Source organism: Lytechinus pictus, chromosome 5 (assembly GCF_037042905.1).
Source record: "Lytechinus pictus isolate F3 Inbred chromosome 5, Lp3.0, whole genome shotgun sequence".
In the NCBI taxonomy this organism is placed as follows: Eukaryota; Metazoa; Echinodermata; class Echinoidea; order Temnopleuroida; family Toxopneustidae; genus Lytechinus; species Lytechinus pictus.
In genome coordinates, this window is record NC_087249.1 from 22,214,178 (window position 1) to 22,236,004 (window position 21,827).

Below are 21,827 nucleotides of genomic sequence, written 5' to 3' on the forward strand. Positions count from 1 at the left end.
GTAAAAATGCCCTCAAAACAGAAGTGTGCCCTCTCTTTTGTAAGTGAAGACCTTTTTTTTTTTTTTTTTTTAATTGCCAAATTTTTTTCTCGATAAAATTCCCCTTTTTTAAATAGAAAATCCTGGTTCCACCCCCGAGTCTGGCATCAAGCTTTTAATCTACTTTAGTAGGGACTCTGTCCCAATCGTTTACCTGGTTCTGACTATATCCCCATGTCCCCGTCAGTGGTGTCGATATCACGGTTTGCGCCAGGGTCAGGAGGGGGTTGACCATAATGTGTTGATTTAAAAACAAAAACAAATTATGTGTTGGTAAAGGCATTGTGTAGTTATACAAACTAGTCATCTTTTGGAAATCTGTTCGACTCGGGCAGAATTCGACCTTGATGTAAATTACACGTTTAATTCGACTTGGTCGATTCGACATTTGGAAGGTCGACTTGAGCAGTCTCCTCTATGTCTTCATTTCTCTTCCATCTCCAATAGAAACATAACCGCTGCCCTTGTGACACCTAAACCATCCCTGGTAAAAAAAAAGAAAAAAAAAGAGGGCTGGATTCCTCCTTAATAGTCTTCTCATTTCTGTTGCGTCAATTGTCTAATTCTCTCCCCTCGCTCCTTGATATCTCTGTCCCTCTCCATCTACTCACTCTTGTATGCATGCTCTCTCCAAATACAATTTCTTTCACAAGATTTCTAGCTAAAATAACAATGATGAAAGATTTGGCTTGCCAGATAAAACAACCATTAAAATAATTTTTTCTCAAAATATTGATTTCACAAGATTACTAAAGAGAAAAAGGGCATAAGAGAATCTTCCTACTTGACAGAAAATAAGAATAAATCATAATTTTCAAGTGTTTCCAATGTTTGAGAAAATGTTTCCAAATATCCATTCAAAGTGTTTTCGGACATTGTAACTAGAAAATGCGTTCAGAATAACAACACATCACACATGAATATGATTTGATAAAACAATTTTATAATTTCAAAGTTAGTACAATATCACATTATTCCCCAACTCTGCTGATACACATATATCACACTCACAAACCATATATTGTTTCATAGAACAGAAAAGAAGATTTTGGCAATCTTATTTTTTTTCAATAGCATGACAAAAGGAATTTCTGAAGTGATTTGAAGAATGAATAATTCTTATTTTTTATCATTACTTATAAAAAATAATGAAAAAAGTCAGGAAAAGTTTATATTTTTCTCAGGGTATTGCAGTAAATGCATTAAATATGTGAAACATTAAGAAGTCACAAATTTCTTTTATTTATATTGTGGAACTAGATGATATTGACTCTGAACAGTCTCAAATAATGCCCTCTGCATTGGCAGACTATACATGTAAAAGTTTTTCAGGTTTTCAAAATTTTTTAATGATGAAATCAGTTCATTGATAATAACAAATGCATCCATTAGGCAAGTTTGCATTTAATTTGGTAACAGGTTCTTCAGTTTGGCAAAATCTACCTGTTTCATGAATACATTGATTACTGTCACTATTGACATGTTTTAAAAATTCCACAATATCACTGCCACTCTTACATAAATATATATGAACAAAGATTGAAGTCGATATAAATCTTTGGAATGAGCCATTTTCAAGAATGTATAACCCCTATGCCTTTTGAGCTTGACACTACTCAGACCATTATACCTTTCATTTAAAGGAAACCAAAATACAAGGAGAGAATCAATCTTATCACAAAGAATAAAGTGAGAGGAGCAATTTAAAACATGTTTCATCAAAATCGGTTGTAGAATAAGCGAGTTATGGAAGTTTGAATAGTCTTGTTGTGCTTTCTATGGGGATCCTAAAATTGGCAAACATGCTTCAAAATGGCTGATTTTGTGGACAACTCTCCATTTGTTTTGTACACCAATTTTCCCTTTCATTTTACAGATTTCACATTATATCCTCCTGACCTTGACATATGTGGTGTGAATTATATTTTCCCCTGACATATGTTAAGCTCAAGAAGGAGGCTCCTCGGCAAGCTGGCCTTATGGAAGTGTGAAATACACATTTCTGTAGTAGTTAAATTCCTCAGTAATGAATACAATTTATTCTAATTCATATTAATTTCCTGATAACAAGTGTTTTCGTTGGATGTCACACATGTGATAAAATACAAATGGATACTGTAGCAAAATGAGGTAAACATCCTGACTGTGACATAAGATGGCAGATTTTTTTTGTTGTGGGTATGGAATGTACATGTACAGTATATTCCGTCAATAGGCAAAGGTAAATAAAATGGTTTAATACTCTCCCGTCTTATGCTCCCGGATCCTGCAAGCTGCCTGGCCTTATGAACTTGTGAAATATACATTTCTGTAGAGGTCAAATTCCTCAATATGAATACAATTTATTCATAATTCATTTCCTGATAAGACAAGTGCTTCCACTGGATGTCTCTCAAGGAACAAGATACACGTCACTGACACTGTAGCAAAATGAGGTAAACATCTTGACTTTGATATAAGATGACAGGTATGGAATGTACCTGTACATTATAATCATTATTCTCCCTTCACATGATAGTGCATTCCTTCAGACATCCAAATTAACCAGAATCCACAACTTCATTCCTTCTTCCAAATTAGCATTTTGACCAGTGTACTCATTCATAATGCTGTTTGTAAAATTATGCATGACTTTACAAGCAACTACTTGATGTTTTGGGGCTAAATGAGCTACATGAAATTGCACCTGGTGTTAAAACAATCTGGAACTGAATTTGGGATTCTCCTATTTATTTCTTGACAAACAATGAACTTTACATTGAAGTATGAAAAAAAAACTAAACTTAACTGATAACTTAGCTAATGATGTGCGTTAATATGACTTGAGAATCTTATTTAGCAAAAGAACATGTTCAAATCATTCATAAAGTCATGAATAAGTTTACAGAAAGCATTACAAAACTGTTCAAATTTCAATTCATCCACGATCAGTACATGCATCATAATCACCAATCTTATAAAAATCCTCGCCAAATTGTAGACTACCACTAGAAAAAGTCATCAATTCATCTTGGGTTTTGCAGCTCCAATTCTGATTTTTCTTTTGCCATATTTTTTCTTTCGAAGACGCCACATGTGGGACAGAAGAGTTGGAGAACCTGAAAAATAAAAGAAAGAAAATAAAGTACAGGTTGAAATTTTCACTTTTTTCTTTTTAAATGAACAAATTGGAGATCAAACTGACCAATTTACTCTTAAAGCCAATCAAAAGACACAATAAAGTGACACATACTACTTATACTACTACTACTACAGTGACCACCAACAATACCAGAACCACAACATCACTACATCATTTTATTTTACTACCAATCCAATCCAATTCATCCAGTTTAATTCGATTCAATCCAATTCATTAAGTTTAATGCAATGCAATCCAATTCATTCAGTTCAAACCAATCTAATTCGTTCAGTTCAATCCAATCCAATCTCTTTCAATCAGTTCAATAGCATTCAATCACATTGAATCCAATCCATTCATTCAGTAAAATTCAAATCCAATCCAATCCAATCCAGATTAATTCAATTCCATCGAATTCAATCCATTCCAATCCATTCAGTTTAATTCAATCCAATCCAATCCACTTCATTCAGTTCATTTCAATGCGATCCAATCCAATCCAATCCAATCCAATTCAATCCAATCCAATTCAGTACAGTCAAACCCAATACAATCAAATAGTCATTGGACAGAGTGCATTTTGCTTTCAGTTACAAAGCGCTTTACACACACAACTCCATGTTTGGGCCACTAAAACATAGTCTGCTGTGCAACCCTTCTCTCGGATTAATTGAATTGCAGCCTACTCATGCCTTGTGTACTGAAGGCCTTTGTATGTGCTAGTCTTTGCGTGGAGACACACTTGTTGATCAAATAAATTTGGTCTACTATTCAATTGGACTAATTTCCATTTAATCTCTACTAAAACCTATTAGTCTAATATTCAGTTGGTCTAGTTTCCACTATTTTTTGTTCTTCCCTCCCTCCGATATGACGTTATTATAGACGTTAAATGGAGTCCCCATGGTAGAGCGTCACCACCTTTGCATGTTAAGAACCCACAGTACAATTTGTATAAGAGTAGGGAGGAAACCCCTGTGTAGTGGTCCACTTGCCCCTCCCCCCATCAGTTATGTCGGGAAGAGAGACCTGCGGGTCAAAGAGATTTAGTTCGCTCTTTCGCCTCCCAGGCACAGGTGACGCCAAACAAATGAATAATAAACTTTGTGTATTATTTTCATTTTGTCAAATGAAAAAATTTGGTTCATAAACACTTCATTTGATTAGATAGACCTTGTGGTGTTAGACCAAGCGGATATCAGATGAAATGGGTAGAGTCTAACTAGAATTCAGACTAAATGGTAAATGGGCTACATTGCAATTAGTCAAAATGGATAGTAGACAAATAGACCAGTTCGTAGTTACTTCAAGGACAATTTTGGTCAAATGACCTTTCGTTTCTTTCACTAAGATAGGCAGATTTCAAAGCAAGATATTACGTATGCATGCCTTACATAGCGGGATGAAGAAATTGAATAGACCAGGTGACTAGAATAGCACACCAATGAACACTCTATGAAGGTATTTGTTGCATTTCTACTTTGTATGCATATTAGAGAATGTTGTACAATGTACTTGGCAAACTGTGAAATATACCAGTCATTCGTGGACGCATTGTTTTTTGTGGATGTGAATGAAAAACACAATTCAAAAGAATATATGAATAATCAAGACTTCGAAGTTGGTGCTTATCTCATTAAATTTTAAACCACCATGTCACTTTAGTACAAATGACCTTCCTCTGATCATGCGCAGAGTGGAACTACGACTGGCTTATTGGTTGTTTTGAAGGAGGACTAGACATGGGGGATGAGACAAGACGGAAAGTAGACAAAGCGGGTGTCGACCAATACCCTCTCATCACATCCGAGAAGCAACACTATGCAAAGGAACATTATTTCTCATACTTACTTGACACAACAATGATGGCATGCAGGTACATGTAGTAGACAAAATTGAAGGACATATTGAGTTGATTTGGTAGGTGAATACTGAACATGTCTGACTCCTTGTAAAAGGGCACAGCAAGAAAGACCACAATAACTGCAAAGAACAAACACAATTCAAAAGTGTCACAATACATCAGTGATGATAGTTGACCTTTTTTGTAGGTATTGCTTCAAAGCTAAGTCCACCTTCACAACAATTAGATTTGAAATTATAAAGGAACTCAAGAAAACTGGATGTAAAATAGGAATTCAGGTACTGATAAGTATGTACCACTTGCACCACACATGATGTATATAATCATAAGCAAATTATGAAACACAATCACTATTGCTTTCGTAAATTAATATCAGATTATGATCATATATTAGGTGTTATGCTTATATGATTTCATCTATTCATTCAAATAAACTTGGCATCTGGGTAGACTTAACCTTGAACTTTTTAGAAAGCATGGCATTTCTGTGAATAAGCGACTAGTATATTGTTCGCATAACTGTACATAGACTATAACATCTGAAATTATGTTGAAATGTAATCAAATCTCTATGAGTATGTGTATGAAATGTTACAATCATGAGCTTATTAACCCTTTTTGTCAGAAGGAATAACAATGTCCAATTCTCTTTAAGACTGAATTCAAACATCCATAACTAATCGGGCATTGCAATTAAGTCGAGTTTCCTGCAATGCCTCATAAGATTAGTGTATGCACCAGTAAATGTGTTGTTGATGGGGGTATACTTACTCTCTGCTAGAAAACCCAGCGGGTATAGTGGAATCCATACTGTGTACCTCAACCATGTTATGACTTCACTCTCATAGTCTATACACGACAGCATATAAAATGGATACCTGAGAGGTAGAGGGATAGAGAAGGATTGGTTTCATGGTTGATTTATGCCTGAGATCTACTATCAGGGGCCACGGAATGGGTTGAAAGTGGGGGGGGGGGGGGGACCGAGCCAAAAGTTGTGGGGCTGACCATGCAAAAAATCAAAATCACAATCAGATGGTAATTTTTATGTTTTTGTACATGGTTTTGGAAAAAAAAATTAGGGGGGGCTGAAGAACATCCAGCCCCCCCCCCCCATTCCTGACTATATAGAGATTCTCTATTCTTTGGGAAATAATGTCTGGTAGTGACAGCAAAAGTAACATTGGCAATGAATTATTATTACAAATAGTCACAAATAATCAGACTACTCTCTAAACAAAAACATGCAGGATTACCTGACATTCCAATCATGTTAAAGAGAAATTCCAGTAATTGCAGTAAACACTGATTTCATCAGAAAGTCTGTAAAACCAGGCTTAATTGTCAGTATATCATCGAGGATCTAGATCTGGTACAGTTACATGAACTGAACTTTGTGAAATCTTAAAATCTACGCTGAAAAATGTTCACACTGAAGATCGCCAACACAGATAGGCACACGTGGGACAGTGTATTATTATTGCTGGAATAAAGACCCGACGGAAGTGACCGAATCCGCGCTTATTTTGCTTATTTCTCAGCAATAACACAATTTCTTCCAGAATCCTTTGGCACATATTTTTTATTCATACAAACAGACACTTGGGTGGTCATTATATTAGATTCTGTAAAAAGTCATTTTGAGATCGTTACCAAAACTGGAATTTATCTTTAAACTCAAGAATCAATTTGGTCTATCTGCCATTCAGTCTACACTACACTTTGTCTAATTCCCACTTAGTCTAAATGTCATTAAGTCTAATGCCAATGTGGTCTTATTTCCACTTTGTCTATTATTTTGCACTTTGTCAAATAAGATCAAATATAGATCTATGCATTCCCTGTGGCGTTAGTGTGGAGGAGGGTATAGAACCCTGAATCTTGTGATATGTAGCACGGAGACATATCTACTTGACTCTGGCACCTCTACAGGATAAGAAAAGAATTACATGTACTTGCTCACCTGACTACTTCCACAGCACTCCATACCATGAAGAGATACAACGTCATACCCTCAGTCTTCAGTTCAGGGTCATTCATTATCACAACAAACAAGAGAAAATTCCTTCCAAATACCTAAAAAGAAGAAAAAAAGTTTCTGTTTTTACAAGGGCCTTCCATGCGAGATGCAATGTGCAAACAACAGAGAGTTGATTCATATTTTTTCCCAAAGGGATGAATGTCAGGGATTTCTGAAGACGATGTTTAATTGCCATTGAAGATCTCATTCACAATTAGGGAAAAGAATTGTTTAACATTTATCCCAAAGGAGATCATTTTCAGGGATTTCTGAAGACAAAGCTTTGGTTTCACTGACAACTCATTGACGATATCAAGGCAGTGAAAATTTTGAATAGCAATGTAACCGATCAAAAATAGCAAAAAATTAGTTAACACAGAATAAGACTTTCTATTCAGTATTCAGTCAAAATTGGGGGAGTATTCTATTCAGAGACCATTTTGAATCAATTTAAAGCAGTTAGGGTCCTACCTCGAGCTGGAGACTCCCCTTAAATGTGCCTCGTCTTACAGATATTACGATAGATTCAAATGAAACTTAAATTGCGAATGATCTAAAATTGCGTAGTTAGAGAGAGGAATTTTAGTTTGGATATGATTCTATTGCATCTCTTTGAAAGACGGGGCCTGGTGTCTCTTTCACCACTATGCCTAATTACGCTACACCACTACTGGGCCATATTAACGATGAATCTGACTTCCTGGTGAATAGATGACCTTACCTGCATGAATACTGTCATAGCACTTGACTTGACTAGTCCCGTCAGAGCATGTACGATCTCAAGACAAGCAATCACCTGACCCATACCAAGAGGTGTAATCACCCAATCATAGGCAGTGGCAAGGTCCTCTGAAATAAAGAACCAGCATATGATTATTATGAAGAATGAACAGGAATTGCAATTTTAGTGTAGCATTTTAACTTTGTCTTGTAGATCTCTGCAGTGTGTTCTTGGGAGTCAGGATAGTGTGATGGTAGATGTTGCATGCCAGGGGATTTTCTCTTGTTTCTAAACATATTTCATGTAGAGTTTGTGATTGTCTAATGATTATGTTTAATTAAGTTTTACTTGGTATATATGATTATAGCTAAATAAATGAATATTGAATGTCCATTTTACAAACTAATCTACACCTATGTATCAATGAGATATTTAAATAATCTTTCAACAATTGGAAGGTTGGGTAAGATTCTTAATTATCCGTTATCAGTTTTCACCACAGCAGCGTTTGTTTATGGTGACAGAATACCATCGCACTTACAGTGTAACTGCTGTCATTAGGAGGTTTCAGGAAGTCTTTCCAGATGCAAGATGCCCAACACATGCAACAGTTTACCAAAACATTAGGAAATATCTCGAAATAGGGTCCAGTCACAATCAAAATAGGGGAAGGGGTGGGAGAAGAAATGGAATATCGACAGATAACATCGCAGATGTTAATCAAGTTCAAGATCATGGAGATAGAGCAATAAGCAGTTGCCGTAGTGGATTAGGGATTTCACAAGCAACATTCAATAGGATAACCCCAACGAACTTGACATGTCATCTCTATTGGATGATGAAGTGCCATGAGAAGTGTTGAGGAGAGAAGAAGTGAAAGATTGGCAGATAACATCACAGCTGTTTGTCAAGTTCTTAAAGATCATGGGGATGGAGCAACAAGCAGTTGTCGTAATGGATTAGGAATTCCACATGCAATGTTCAAGAGGATAACCCGACTGGACTTGAGATTTCATCCCTATCAGATGATCAAGCACCATGAACTGCTTGAAGGCAATTGATTGCCAGCGTGGTGTGAGGTTTTGTCAGTGATTGATGCACCACCCATATCTATCAAGAACAGTTGTAACCATACCAGTAATTCTACCAGAAATTCAGCTGTAACTCTAGATTGAACTATTGTCAATGTCAAACCATGTATACTTGTAAATCTGTATGCTATCAATTAAGAAATCTTGGAATGATCGAATATTATCTAACGTGTTCTACCACTGAAAATATTGTACATGCTCTCATTTTATCTCACTTAGACTTCTGTAACTCACTCATGTATAATCTACCTCAAACTCGTTTACAAGTATTATAGAATACTGCTGCTCGAATCGTTATATATCTCAAAAATTCAATTACACAACACCAATTCTCAAATCCCTTCATTGGCTTCTAGTGAAATATTGTAATATATTTAAGATTCTGTTGCTGTTATTTCACTGGTTCGACTCTGTTCGGTTCAAGCCTTACAATCCTTGTCAACAACTACATGTAAAGTCTTTTGACTCTTCTCTACTTGTACCTAAAAATTAAACATTGTGGGAGGATCGATCAATTGCACATGCAGGATCTCACTTTAGATCTAATTGCCAGTCACTTAATCAGGGTGCTACATAAGCACTTGCCCGATTGCCCGGGACAAGTAAAAGTTAGAGTCGGGCAAATGTTTTGAAGTAAAGTCCAATACTAATTGCCCGGATTGGACAAGCAAAATTCTCACAGTAGTCGATGATATGATATTGACCCTAATTTTGGTAATGGCAGGCAAGATAAAACCACTTTGGAAAAAGAAATACAATAACAAGGTAGATCAGTTCATGTCAAAAGAGAGAAAAAGGTCAATGGTATATAAAACCGCAAAACTTTCTTTTGAAGAGGTAAAAGTTTTTTTCAAGGATTTTTGGGGCAAGTGGAATAGACTTTTGCGCAAGTATATTCCAACTATTTAAAAAATTACTTGCCCAACTGGGCAAGTGCTTCAAAAAAGTATTGTAGCACCCTGCTTAAAGATGTATCCATGATAAATTCAGTTAAGACTTTCTTACAGACATATCTGTTTCAAGAAGCTTTTAAATGATTGATTTAGAGTGGATATTCTTGTTAGATATCCCTAATGTGTGTGTGTCAACATTTGTCATGTTTTATTTATATATATCTTGCATAATGTACTATGTTGTCTTTACAATGTACCATTATTATTATAAGGTCTGATATACTTGTGTTACTTAATTTCTATTTCTAATTTGACAACAATGTCAATGGTAATGCATATCTTCAGATGATCAATGAAAAAAAATTGTCCCTGCCCTCCACCGAATTCAGAGATACTGTCATCGACGGAACGGTCCCCTTCAGCGTGACTCAAGGGCACAAAATGGGGCTCCATGTTGTGGATCAAGAGGAGTGACAGAGCATCTCACCCAACTGTTCGGCAAAGGTTGTCCCGACCTCACCACTTGACTTTTTCTTTGAGGATACCTGAAAGCGAAAGTGTTCAACACCCCTTCTATCAACTTAAGAGCTCAGGAGAGGAATCTCCTGTGAGATGGACAAGCTGAAACGCGAGAGAGGAAAAGTCCAAAGAGCAGAACACGACATGATGAAGAGATGCAGACTTTGTTTGGAAAGAGGTCACCGTGTTGATCAATGAACTGCAAGACTTTAATTTTTACTTTACAAATTTGTTGTTTCTATTTCTTTCTTGACAACAATGTCAATGGTAATGCATATCTTCAGATGATCAATGAAAAAAAATTGTCCCTGCCCTCGACCGGATTCAGAGCTACCATCATCGATGGAATGGTCCCCTTCAGCATGTCTGATGGGTACAAAATGGGGCTTCATATTGTGGATCAAGAGGAGTGACAGAGCATCTCACCCAACTATTTGGCAAAGGTTGTCCCGAATTTACCCCTTGACATTTTCTTTGGGGATACCTGAAAGCGAAAGTGTTCAACATCCCTTCGATCAATTTACGAGCTCAGGAACAAAATCTCCTGTGAGAGAGATGTGCTGAAACTCGAGAGAGGAAACGTCTGAAGAGCAATGCAAGACATGATGAAGCCAGGTAGACTGTGTATCGAAAGAGGAGGTGGCTATGTTGATCAATGAACTGCAAGACTTTAATTGTTACTTTACACATTTTTGTTGTGGTCTTGTTTCTTTTCAAGAGAGATAACTCAGCTGTATATTGTACACAATGAATGTAAATAGAAAAAAAAAAAAATTCCTCTTACAGATTTGTGCTAGTAAAAACTCAACTGCAAAGTGACTGATGATTGATGGTTTAGTTTTTTGTGGAATGATTCCTAAGTAATTGACTGATTATGATTGTTTAATGAAATAATTCATTGAAATAGCAGAATGGTGCAATATTTATTTGCTCAGATTGATTGATGAGTTGATTCACTGACACATTACTGATTAAATGACTGATAGCAATCTTACCCCCTGGCATGAAAAAGAAAGGAGAAAATTGTTTAGCCCCAGTATGTACAAAAATTAATTGTTGCGTAGTGCCTTCTTATTTTGAGACCATCTTTCTCAGAATGCATGTTTATCATTGCAGAGAACATGCATATGCCATTCCCATGTGAGTCGATCGTGATGACTGATCAGTATGGGGAGAATTTACTTTGTACAGATAAGTGATGAGTGCAAGCCTCTGTGAGCAGGGTTTATAAGAAATATGGGACATTCTAATTCTGCCACAGTTCAATTCAATTGATTTACATACGGAAACTCAGTATTCGTCTATATCTGCAATACAAATGAAGAATTATAATTGTTATAAAACCAATTAAATTCCAAACTCTTTGCCACATGTATTTGCCTGTCCCAGAGCAAAAATTGGCAATGGGTACTACAGTGTAGGAAAAATGTAGGTTCATATTTACACAGAATATATAAGGTAATTTCCATGAATAAATAGCGTTTGCTGTTTTTTGCTATACTTTTGTAAATATGTATTTTACCTTTTCCATGGAAGATAAATCTCCCAAAACAGTACACAAAGACCATAGTGAAGATGATCCACTGTATCATGTTGTACATAAAGAGATACACAGACTTTATATCATGGTAGGCTGCAAACAAAAATGAAAAGACAAAGCAATGAAATTAGTACAGAAACCATTATTCAAAGGGCAACTTGTATATAAACATATGTGTATATGTATCCAGGTATATGTAACACAAAGGTAGTCATTAATCACTTCAATTTCAAAGGCCAATGAAAACTATTGTTAAAAGAACATTCATTTCAAAAGACTGATCAGTAACCAGTGATTTTTTTTTTCAAATTTGAAACTGATTAAAAACAATGTTGTTACAAGACAGGGACCAAAACATAAATGGAAAGGTTTAAAAATCAAATATATATTTTACAACAAAAACAAACAAAACATTCACAGTGATAAAATGATTTAAATTTTCTGAGAAAATGCATTATATCAGGGAACTTCTCATATGTGACGTCACAAAATCCATAACTCATTCTTTGATGGATTTTGCTGAAACTTCAGTTAATATTTCTCTCATTTGTCTGCTTTCATTAAAACCAACTAAAATGCACAATTAACTTCCCCTTCAAAATTGGTAGGTAGGCTATTTAGAAACATATATACTATCTAAAGAGAGATTTTGGTCGCTATCATACCTTGTTTTTCAGCATCCTTGAGTTGATCTTCTAACTGCTTGAAATGATCTTCCTGCTCCCGCTTCTGAAAATCAATAAGAAAATAATGATAATTTATTCTTTCAAATTGATATTATAAACAGAAACCAAATTGGAAAAAGACAATTTTGTACAAGCTTAGCTAGCAAACACATGAAAACAAGGTACTTATCTTTTTGCCTATTACATTCCACTCGCGGAACATACAGTAGGTCTAAAAATGAGTGCATCACACATCCAGCGTCCATTATACAGCTTTCGCAGATACTGTTTATATTGACATTTTTTGAGAAAAATTGATTTTTTTTTTTTTTTAAACTACTTTCAGAAATATTCTGATGAACTAGGATGGTCACTACTTTAGTAAATCACAGTGCAATTGTTGAGATGAATATATTTCATTTTGATTTCATCTTACAGAAGCTTTCTACATTTTATAACTTAGTACATTTTGCAGGCATTTACATTATGTTCATGACTTGCTTATTAGTGGGGAAAATTAATCAGTTCTTCTATTCATATATTTCAATTCTAATAGCTTGCACGGACTTGCATGCAGTTACAAGGGCATCTAAGTATGAATAGACAGAAAGCCAATTCATAAGTAGCCAGGGTACAATGAATAGACAGGAAGTCTATTCAAACATATCCTTGGTATTAAAATTTCAATAGGAGTTAAGTTCATTGTCTGCTTTTTCTCTATTGAAATTCTCATTTAAATCCTATCTTGCCAGGCATGGTGTTACCTTCTTGTCATGACTTTGGTATGTAATGAAAGCTAACGAATACCATCTTTCCATTGAACTACATGTAACTTAGAAAATAAACCTTCATTACAAAGTATTTTTAGGGGTATCGGAATCCCTGTTACATAGGAACTTGTATACAGAAGATATAGATGAATGTCTCCAGATCTATGATATTACAAGAAAGATACTATTTGGAGGAATATCAATTTCTATTCAATATTGCTACACAAACAATTTTCATTACAACAAACCAATCTAACTTTATGGCTAGTTGCATGAGGAACAGCTTACAAGATGGCACTCTAATATTAATGTGGCACAGGGTTTTTGCAGGTGACGTGGCGAGAAAACTATGCCAAGTCAAAATACGATACAGGAGATTTCCACAAGATGACTAAAAATTAACATTTTTTTTCAGGAGAATCTAATCAAAATATTGAATTTCCACTTCTTTTATGGAATATGGGAAGGCGGGGTAAGTTGTGAAACTTTTTGCATTTTGCATGTTAGAATTGATATGACTAATAATTTTGTAGAAATAAGTACCTTGCCTTTAAATTTGATTCTTGCAAAATATTTTTCAGCTATATACATGTATAACTTTCTACCCCCACACTGAAATTCATTGTGACCTTTGAAATAACTGATGTCAAATGGCTCAACTTGCCCCATCTGTGGGGTAAGTTGTACCACCTTGTGGGGGTAAGTTGAGCCACAAACACTATGTACAAAATGTATGCGGGAAGAACCAGCATGTCAATTTTTTATTTCAAGTCTTTTCATTTGCTTATTCTCTATAAATACTAACATCCTCTAAAAGTAAAAGAACTGTCATGTGAATTTGCACCTTTCTGCCTGCATATCATTGGCTTTTCAAGGTTTTTTTTTTTTTTTATTATACATTACCATACGAATTACCATGACTCAACTTGCCCCATGTTGGCTGGCTCAAAGTACTCCAGTCCGAACTTAATGCGATATTTTCACATCCACACATTTCTTATGCATCCATCATGTAAAAGACAATGACAAGAATGAAGATCAATACCTGGACTAACAATATTGTTCTTATTTCTTTATTATATTTAAAGAGTGTGTGGGTAAAAAGCACTGATCTATTTTGCTCCCTTTTTTACTTTAAATTTGTATTTTTCCCTCTAAAAAGTACTTTTTGTTTCCAAGTCAAAAACAATGTGGTAGGGTAAAGGGTTATGTAATGGGTCATCAATACATGACACCACCACAATGTCTGACTCATTCATTATTGGCCTGGGGGTGGTGGCTCAACTTGCCCCTATGCTCAACTTACCCCGCCTTCCCCCTACATGCTTGACACGTGCTGTAAATTTTTGTTAAGAGGTGCCAATTCTAGAAAAAGTAGAACAGAGCATAGTGAGATTAACTAACCATTTTTACGTCCTCATCCACTTCTTCATCCGATTCACCGCTTCTCCACCGATCAAAGTCAATACGTAGCCAACGAGGGCGCTCTCCGCTTGTCAATCTTGGCCAGAAAGAATGGAGAGATTTCTTGCTGATATTGAAATCAACTTGTCGATCAAGTACCCGGAAAGCGCTAGCCTGAAAATTGAAGAAAAAATGAGAGATATATGTATTATCTAAGAACATATTTATAGAAAGGAGAAGTGTGTGTAAAAGGTATAATTAGGCCTACTTGTACAGAAAAAGAACCCCATCTTACTATAAAGTAAACGTATCTGGTATCATCATCGACTGAAAAAAATTGTATTCCTTTGTATTTTCTATATAAACTATTTTTCGTAGCATTTACCAACAAATTTTAAGATAGCTTTTCAATTTCAATGAGAAAAACAATGTACTAAGTAAAATCTAATTATCAAACACATTTGCTGTGGTGAAAATAATCTTCAAATAAAGAATATCATAATATAAATTGAAAGAAATATTGATCAAAATAACAAGTGGAATGCCTCTGGCGGTCTCACCTGCATCACGCGATTCAATATAGCAGCAGTGCTGACTTTGAAAAACAACCTTTTAATAATTATTCACAAATGCACCATTCATATGATACAATACTACGTTCATTGACATTTGACCTTGACAATGTGACCTAAAACTTGTCAGTGATACTTGATTACCCCTATATTCACATTTTATACACTACATGTATACCTATAAACTTTGAAAGTTATGACAGCAATCTAATAATTACCTCTAAAATGGCCAAGTTCAATGACCTTAAATGACCTTTGACTTTGGTCATGTGACCTGAAACTGGCATGAGATGTTCAGTGATACTTGACGACTCTTATGTCCAAGTTTTATGAACTAGACCAATATACTTACAGAGTTATGATGACAAATTCAACAAATACCCCCAACATGGCCAATATCCATTGACCTTTGACCTTGGTCATGTGACCTGAAACTCGCACGAGATGTTCAGTGATACTTGGTTACTCTTATGTCCGTGTTTTATGATCTAGACCAATACACTTACAGAGATATGATGGTAATTCAACAAAAATGAACCAACATGGCCAAAGTTCATTGACCTTACATGACCTTTGACCTTGATCATGTAACCTGAAATGCACACAGGATGTTCAGTGATACTTGATTACACTTATGTCCAAGTTTTATGAACTAGACCAATATACTTTCAAAGTTATGATGGTAATTCAACAAATACCCCCAATTTGGCCAAAGTTCATTGACCCTAAATGACCTTTGACCTAAATCATGTGACCTGAAACTTGCACAGGATGTTCAGTGATACTTGATTACTATTATGTCCAAGTTTCATGAATCAGATCCATAAACGTTCAAAGTTATGATGGTAATTCAACAGATACCCCCAATTTTGCCAAAGTTCATTGACCCTAAATGACCTTTGACCATGGTCATGTGACGTGAAACTCATGCAGGATGTTCAGTAATACTTAATTAACCTTATGTCTAAAGGCCATCGCACACCTTACGACTGTTCGCAATCCGATTTTGGAACAAATCGCATTTTGCTCATTTTCTGACAATGTGGATGGAACATATCATTTTATTTGAGGTTTAAATTAATTGAAAGAATACTAATATAACCATTTTGAAAGATTGCAAGCCTTTATTTCGAAGTAAAGGCTAAATTAGTTTCAAATCGTAGCCAATCGTACGACTGATATGACGTCTTTACGACTAGATATTAAATTTGCTTTTATTCTAAGAAGGATGATAGCATAGTCACAGATTTGAACATAGGTATTCGTACGATGATTTAGAACATTACACAGTAAGATATTCCAAGTCTCAATGTTAGCATCAAATTCTACTACATTTTATTCTAAAATCGGGTCGCAGACCAATCGTAAGTTGTGCGGTCGCCTTAAGTTTCATGAACTATGTCCATATATTTTCTAAGTTATGATGACGTTTCAAAAACTTAACCTTAGGTTAAGATTTTGATGTTGATTCCCCCAACATGGTCTATGTTCATTGACCCTAAATGACCTTTGACCTTGGTCATGTGACATGAAACTCAGGCAGGATGTTCAGTAATACTTGATTAACCTTATGGCCAAGTTTTATGAACTAGGTCCATATACTTTCTAAGTTATGCTGTCATTTCAAAAACTTAACCTTCGGTTAGGATTTGGTGTTGACGCTGCCGCCGTCGGAAAAGCGGCGCCTATAGTCTCACTCTGCTATGCAGGTGAGACAAAAATCGAGTGAAATATCAGTTCACTACTCACATCAGGGTCTACGTCTTCGTGAAAGTCAAGAGAAAACTGATACTGGTGAATTCCACTTGCACCTTGACCGTAACCTGTTTGAAATATTGTTTTCAAGTAAATAAAGTTATCAATAATGACTGCAAAATAGGTAATGTTCAATCAACAATGGTCCAAAGGCAGCAATTTTAAACTCACTGATTTCACTTATGGCCTCCAATTTTTGTGTGGATATTGTTTAATAAAAATTTAAAAATTAACATTTTCACCAAAAATTAGCATTCTACTAGCTATTTAAAGTGAGCAAAATACAAAAACATAATTTCACACATCCATTAGCATAATTAATTACTTTACAAATATCAACAATATTTTTTTTGAAAATCTTACGAGACAGTCTCATAGTTTACATCCCTCAAGATATGCATGTGCAAATTTTCGCAGTGATCGCGGGATCAGAGGCCAAGAGCTGAAGGGTGGGAGGAGGGGTCAAATTGACCTCCAGAAAAAACCTGAACTGAAACAACCAACATAAATAGGGCTAAAGCTAAAATAAATTGCTTGTCTTATAATCATATCAGAAGTGTAATTAAGTTTTGATGGACAGATGTATAGTCTCTTATGCATTTTATTGATAAATTTGTATGTTTTCAGGCAACTCTCTGTAAATCTAGCAAAATTACCCTAGTGATTAAGAATTGGCATCTCCTACAAAAATTATGTCATTATATCCATAAGATTTAAGCAATAAGCTTACCTTTAAAGGTCAATTTCCTAGGTTTGAGTTCCACTTCTGGTGACTATAAGAAAGATATAAAACATTTCAGGAATTTTGTAATGTCCAGCAATAGAAATATATGCTCCTCCTTCTTGTTTCCTCTTTCCTCATCTTCTCCTCTTACTTCTTCTGTACCCTTCTTATTCTCCTGCTTCATCTCCTTCTCCTTCTCTACTTCTGTCTCCTACACCTTCCTCTTCTTCCTCTTCCCTTCTCCTCCCTCTTCCTCTTTTTATTCTCATCTTCCAACTTCTCTTTTATCCTCTTCTTCCACTTCCCTCTTTCTCCCACTCCAGATTCTCACAAAATTATGTAACGTACCGAGACATCATTGAGGTCCACCTTCAGTGAGATAGCCTTCTCTGTCTGAGCCCAGTAGACCAGGGGATGGTAAAGGGTTTGGGATGCCATCATCAGATCAAGTACTCGGCCTCTCTCCTCCAGTCACTGGGTGTCAAACTGTCAAAATACAATGAAAAGATGTTTCTTCCAAGTAGCTTAGAGAAGCTTATGAAGCAATTAGATAGTAGTGTAGTGGACCAAGCTGCAGATAATTGAAAAACTACAAGACTAAAGGAAAGCCTGCAATCTACATGTAGACTGCCCTCTGCCAAGTAATATTTAGGAAGTGGATGTAGAGATCAGCAAAAGTGTACTTCTCTTCTGATGACAATAATTTCACATCCTTCATTTCATTATCGCAGTTGGCCGAAAACATCAAAACCTTGTTAATACAATTTGGTCCTTTGCTCCACCTCAAAGGTAAATCTTGTCTGCAGAACTGGGGTATCAAAATTGATCTTCATTAACTTTCTTCATGATTTTTTTTTGCTTTTTCCTTTTTTTCAGTTTTTTTTTTATATTCTCATCTTTTCTTTTACCTCGATGCTCAACAAGGGCGTTCAGCTCCTAGTCCCAGATTAATGACTTTGAAGCCCTAGAATAAAATTCAAAACTGATATTGACTCTTCCCTATCAATTATGCTCTCTCAGTCTCTGTCTTCTTGCACTTTGCAAATCTAGATCTAATTTTATTTCTTTCTTTCTCTCATTTTAATATCCTATCCAATCTCACCGTCCTTCTCTCGCTTAGATTTCCCCTCTTTCCCTTCCTTAGACTTAGTTTTGACCTGCCTGGCATTTCCCCCCTTCTTTTAACTGTTTTATTTTATTCTCCATATTGCTTTGTCTTTCCCTTTCCTTTCTTCCCCCATCTATTTAGGCTTTATTTGGCGCTAGTGTAGTTTCGCACCGCCCCGTTTAATGGTTTAAAAAACATGTACAATCTCACCCTAAATAATTCACAACCTAAAATACTTGCATCTGAGCCTCCAAAGCCCAGTAGAGGTTGAATATTTGCCGTTTTGACACTTTTTTTTACAAAGTTTTACACCTATTTCGGAATCACTCGGTCGCTTGAAGCTCAGCGCTGCACATAAGCAGTCGGTACGCGTACAGTACGTACCACCTAGTGAAGTGCAAGAAGAGCGAGTTTTTCTATGGTATCTTCAAAAAGATTTTTTTCCCCTCTTTCAGCTTGCACCAAGTATTACGGTAGTGGTTGTGCAGAGTGGTTGATGTTTGTTGTGTGAAGGTGTGTGTGGGGTCATTCAAAAAATCACACACACGCACACCCCACACACATACCTTCACACAACAAACATCAACCACTCTGCACAACCACTACCGTAATACTTGGTGCAAGCTGAAAGAGGGGAAAAAATCTTTTTGAAGATACCATAGAAAAACTTGCTCTTCTTGCACTTCACTAGGTGGTACGTACTGTACGCGTACCGACTGCTTATGTGCAGCGCTGAGCTTCAAGCGACCGAGTGATTCCGAAATAGGTGTAAAACTTTGTAAAAAAGTGTCAAAACGGCAAATATTCAACTTCTACTGGACTTTGGAGGCTCAGATGCAAGTATTTTAGGTTGTGAATTATTTAGGGTGAGATTGTACATGTTTGAAAACCATTAAACGGGGGGGGGGGTGCGAAACTACACTAGCGCCCTTTATTTTCCTGTTAGTGTTACTGTTTCTTCCTTTTTAATAAATATTTCCTCACTTGTCTGTCAATTGTCATGCTTGTGTTTCTTCCCCCCTTTTCTCTCTCTACTTGTATCTTTCTTTTCAACCCCCCCCCCTTCCCCTCATAGGCTGCGAAAACTATTGTAGAAACCTGTATTTATCGGCGATTTAGCCCATGTGCAATTCCAATAGACGCATCACAGAAACGTGATACCCTTCGCTCCCTTGCATGCATGAAAAATCGCACGCATCAGCACTGTAAAGCTGACAAGGGTCTCATTCTCATTGCTTCACCAAGACAAGTGTGCAAAAAAAAAAACCGTGTAAAATTTGAATGAATGGACTTCATTCGAAAATTCTATAATCTACATGAAAGGCATGACAATCACCATTTATGTTGTGAATAAAATGTCTACTCACGCCTTCTTCACAAAAAAATCCCGTGAAACTGTACCGGCACCGGCGCAGTCAGCTGCAGAAAAGGGGCAGTCCTTACTGTGCGACCAATAACGATTCGTGTAATTAATCATGGACCTCTAGTATAGCTAGCTAGTGGTGGTGTATCTCATAATTCGTGCATGAGTAAGTTAACTCTGGTGTTTCAAGCAGTAAATTGCCAATTGGTTTGCACTTTTGAACCCTTTTGAAAGAAAAAATATGATATTATACTTATGTATTTGTATATGGGTGCATTAATGTTTAGGTATATTATGTATGTGTATGTATATTGTAATTTTTGTATGCATTTATGTATCTCGTATCTAACATTTCATCCAAGATTGGTATTTTTCTTCTGTTTTTTCCCTTTGTATTTTTTTTAAATTTGAATACCTCGTTAATTGTTACTATGTTATATTTATGTTGTATTATTATTTTTTTCTTATGTTTCTTGTTTTTGATGATGATCCTTAAATGTCAGGATTTTATATCAATAAACTTTTGAATTTGAATTTGAATTTGAATTTGAATTGCATGCTCTTGGGGGGGGGGGGGCTCCCTCCCCATTTTTTCTTCAGTTTCCTAACAAGTGGATTTCTTCTCAAATTTGACGATTACTGGGTATATTTTAGCCACGAAGAGGGTTTATACATTAATTACATAATGGGCTGACATAAAACGTCGAGATAAGACCTAGAACAATATGGAGATGGATATGGCGTGCACCTGTGCCTCCCAGGCATACGGGTGACGCCAAACAAATAATAATAATGAAAAGGTTTGATGCCGGGGGGAACTTACATTGACGTGGAGTTGATGCCATGCGCGACCCCAAAAACACGTAAAGAGGATGTCCTTTTCAAGATAACAATAAGGGTGTCAAAAACAAGTCTATTTCGCTAGGAAAGCTACGTGTTAAGGGTCAAATTTGTGAGAGTATAAAATTTTTATACAGGATGTACTTTTTTGCCCCAACAGTATACTTGTTTAGAGTCCGATTTGCGCGAGGTGTGGGAGCTAGGTGGGGCCGTATACTAAACCCAAATAGGTAAAGGTAAAACCGATCGACGTACGTCCGTGACATATACATAACAATTAAACTATCGCTGTACGTGTGAAGGGGTCCAATTCAGGGAATACTTGCCAATACAAGGGTATCTTTTTGTTTCCAATACTTGTTCAGGGTAGGGTTTCACACGCCAATACTTGTTAAGGGGTGCATTTTTAGAATATGGAAAATACTTAATTGTTTAGGGTGCTTTTCGAGACCCTATGGTCGCGCATGGTATCCACTCGTCAATGGAAGTGCCCTTCGATCCCCCGGGGTTTGATGAAACAAGCCGCAAAGAAGAATATGAAAGGTTTACCAAACGAACTCAATTCTCACAACTTATCGCAAGGGGGAAATCCCTCAAAAAAGTTCTTTTAGACGGGTCAATATACGACCAATAATACCCTACCCGGAAATAATTGCAACAAATGATTTTTCAACGTCTCTTTGTACTATTTGACCTCAGGAATAACATACTAAAAATCTACCAAAATCCACATCCGGGAAAGTGGTTATTTTCAAAATGGCGTCCAAGATGGCCGCCATTCACTGAAAATAGATACAACTGACTCGTTATCCACCCTA

The 21,827-nt window shown here is 36.1% G+C and overlaps 1 protein-coding gene across 2 annotated transcripts; it reads right to left on the reverse strand.

Moving 5' to 3' along the window:
* Nucleotides 1-962: 962 nt before the first annotated feature.
* On the reverse strand, nt 963-20,337 carry LOC129262270 (very-long-chain (3R)-3-hydroxyacyl-CoA dehydratase 3-like). Of its 2 annotated transcripts, none has more exons than XM_064100038.1 (12): nt 20,174-20,337; nt 18,047-18,184; nt 17,705-17,747; nt 16,969-17,042; nt 14,648-14,821; nt 12,474-12,537; nt 11,791-11,901; nt 7,766-7,893; nt 6,988-7,100; nt 5,796-5,902; nt 5,012-5,143; nt 963-3,137 (listed from the first exon to the last, which is right to left on the reverse strand). In XM_064100038.1, the coding sequence occupies exons 2-12, from the start codon at nt 18,137-18,139 to the stop codon at nt 3,040-3,042; spliced, it is 1,137 nt and encodes a 378-aa protein (XP_063956108.1). In that variant the 5' UTR covers nt 18,140-18,184; nt 20,174-20,337; the 3' UTR covers nt 963-3,039. The 2 variants fall into 2 exon arrangements, with proteins under 2 accessions (XP_063956108.1, XP_063956109.1); XM_064100039.1 differs by having other exon boundaries at nt 20,143-20,254.
* Between the last annotated feature and the right edge of the window lie 1,490 nt (nt 20,338-21,827).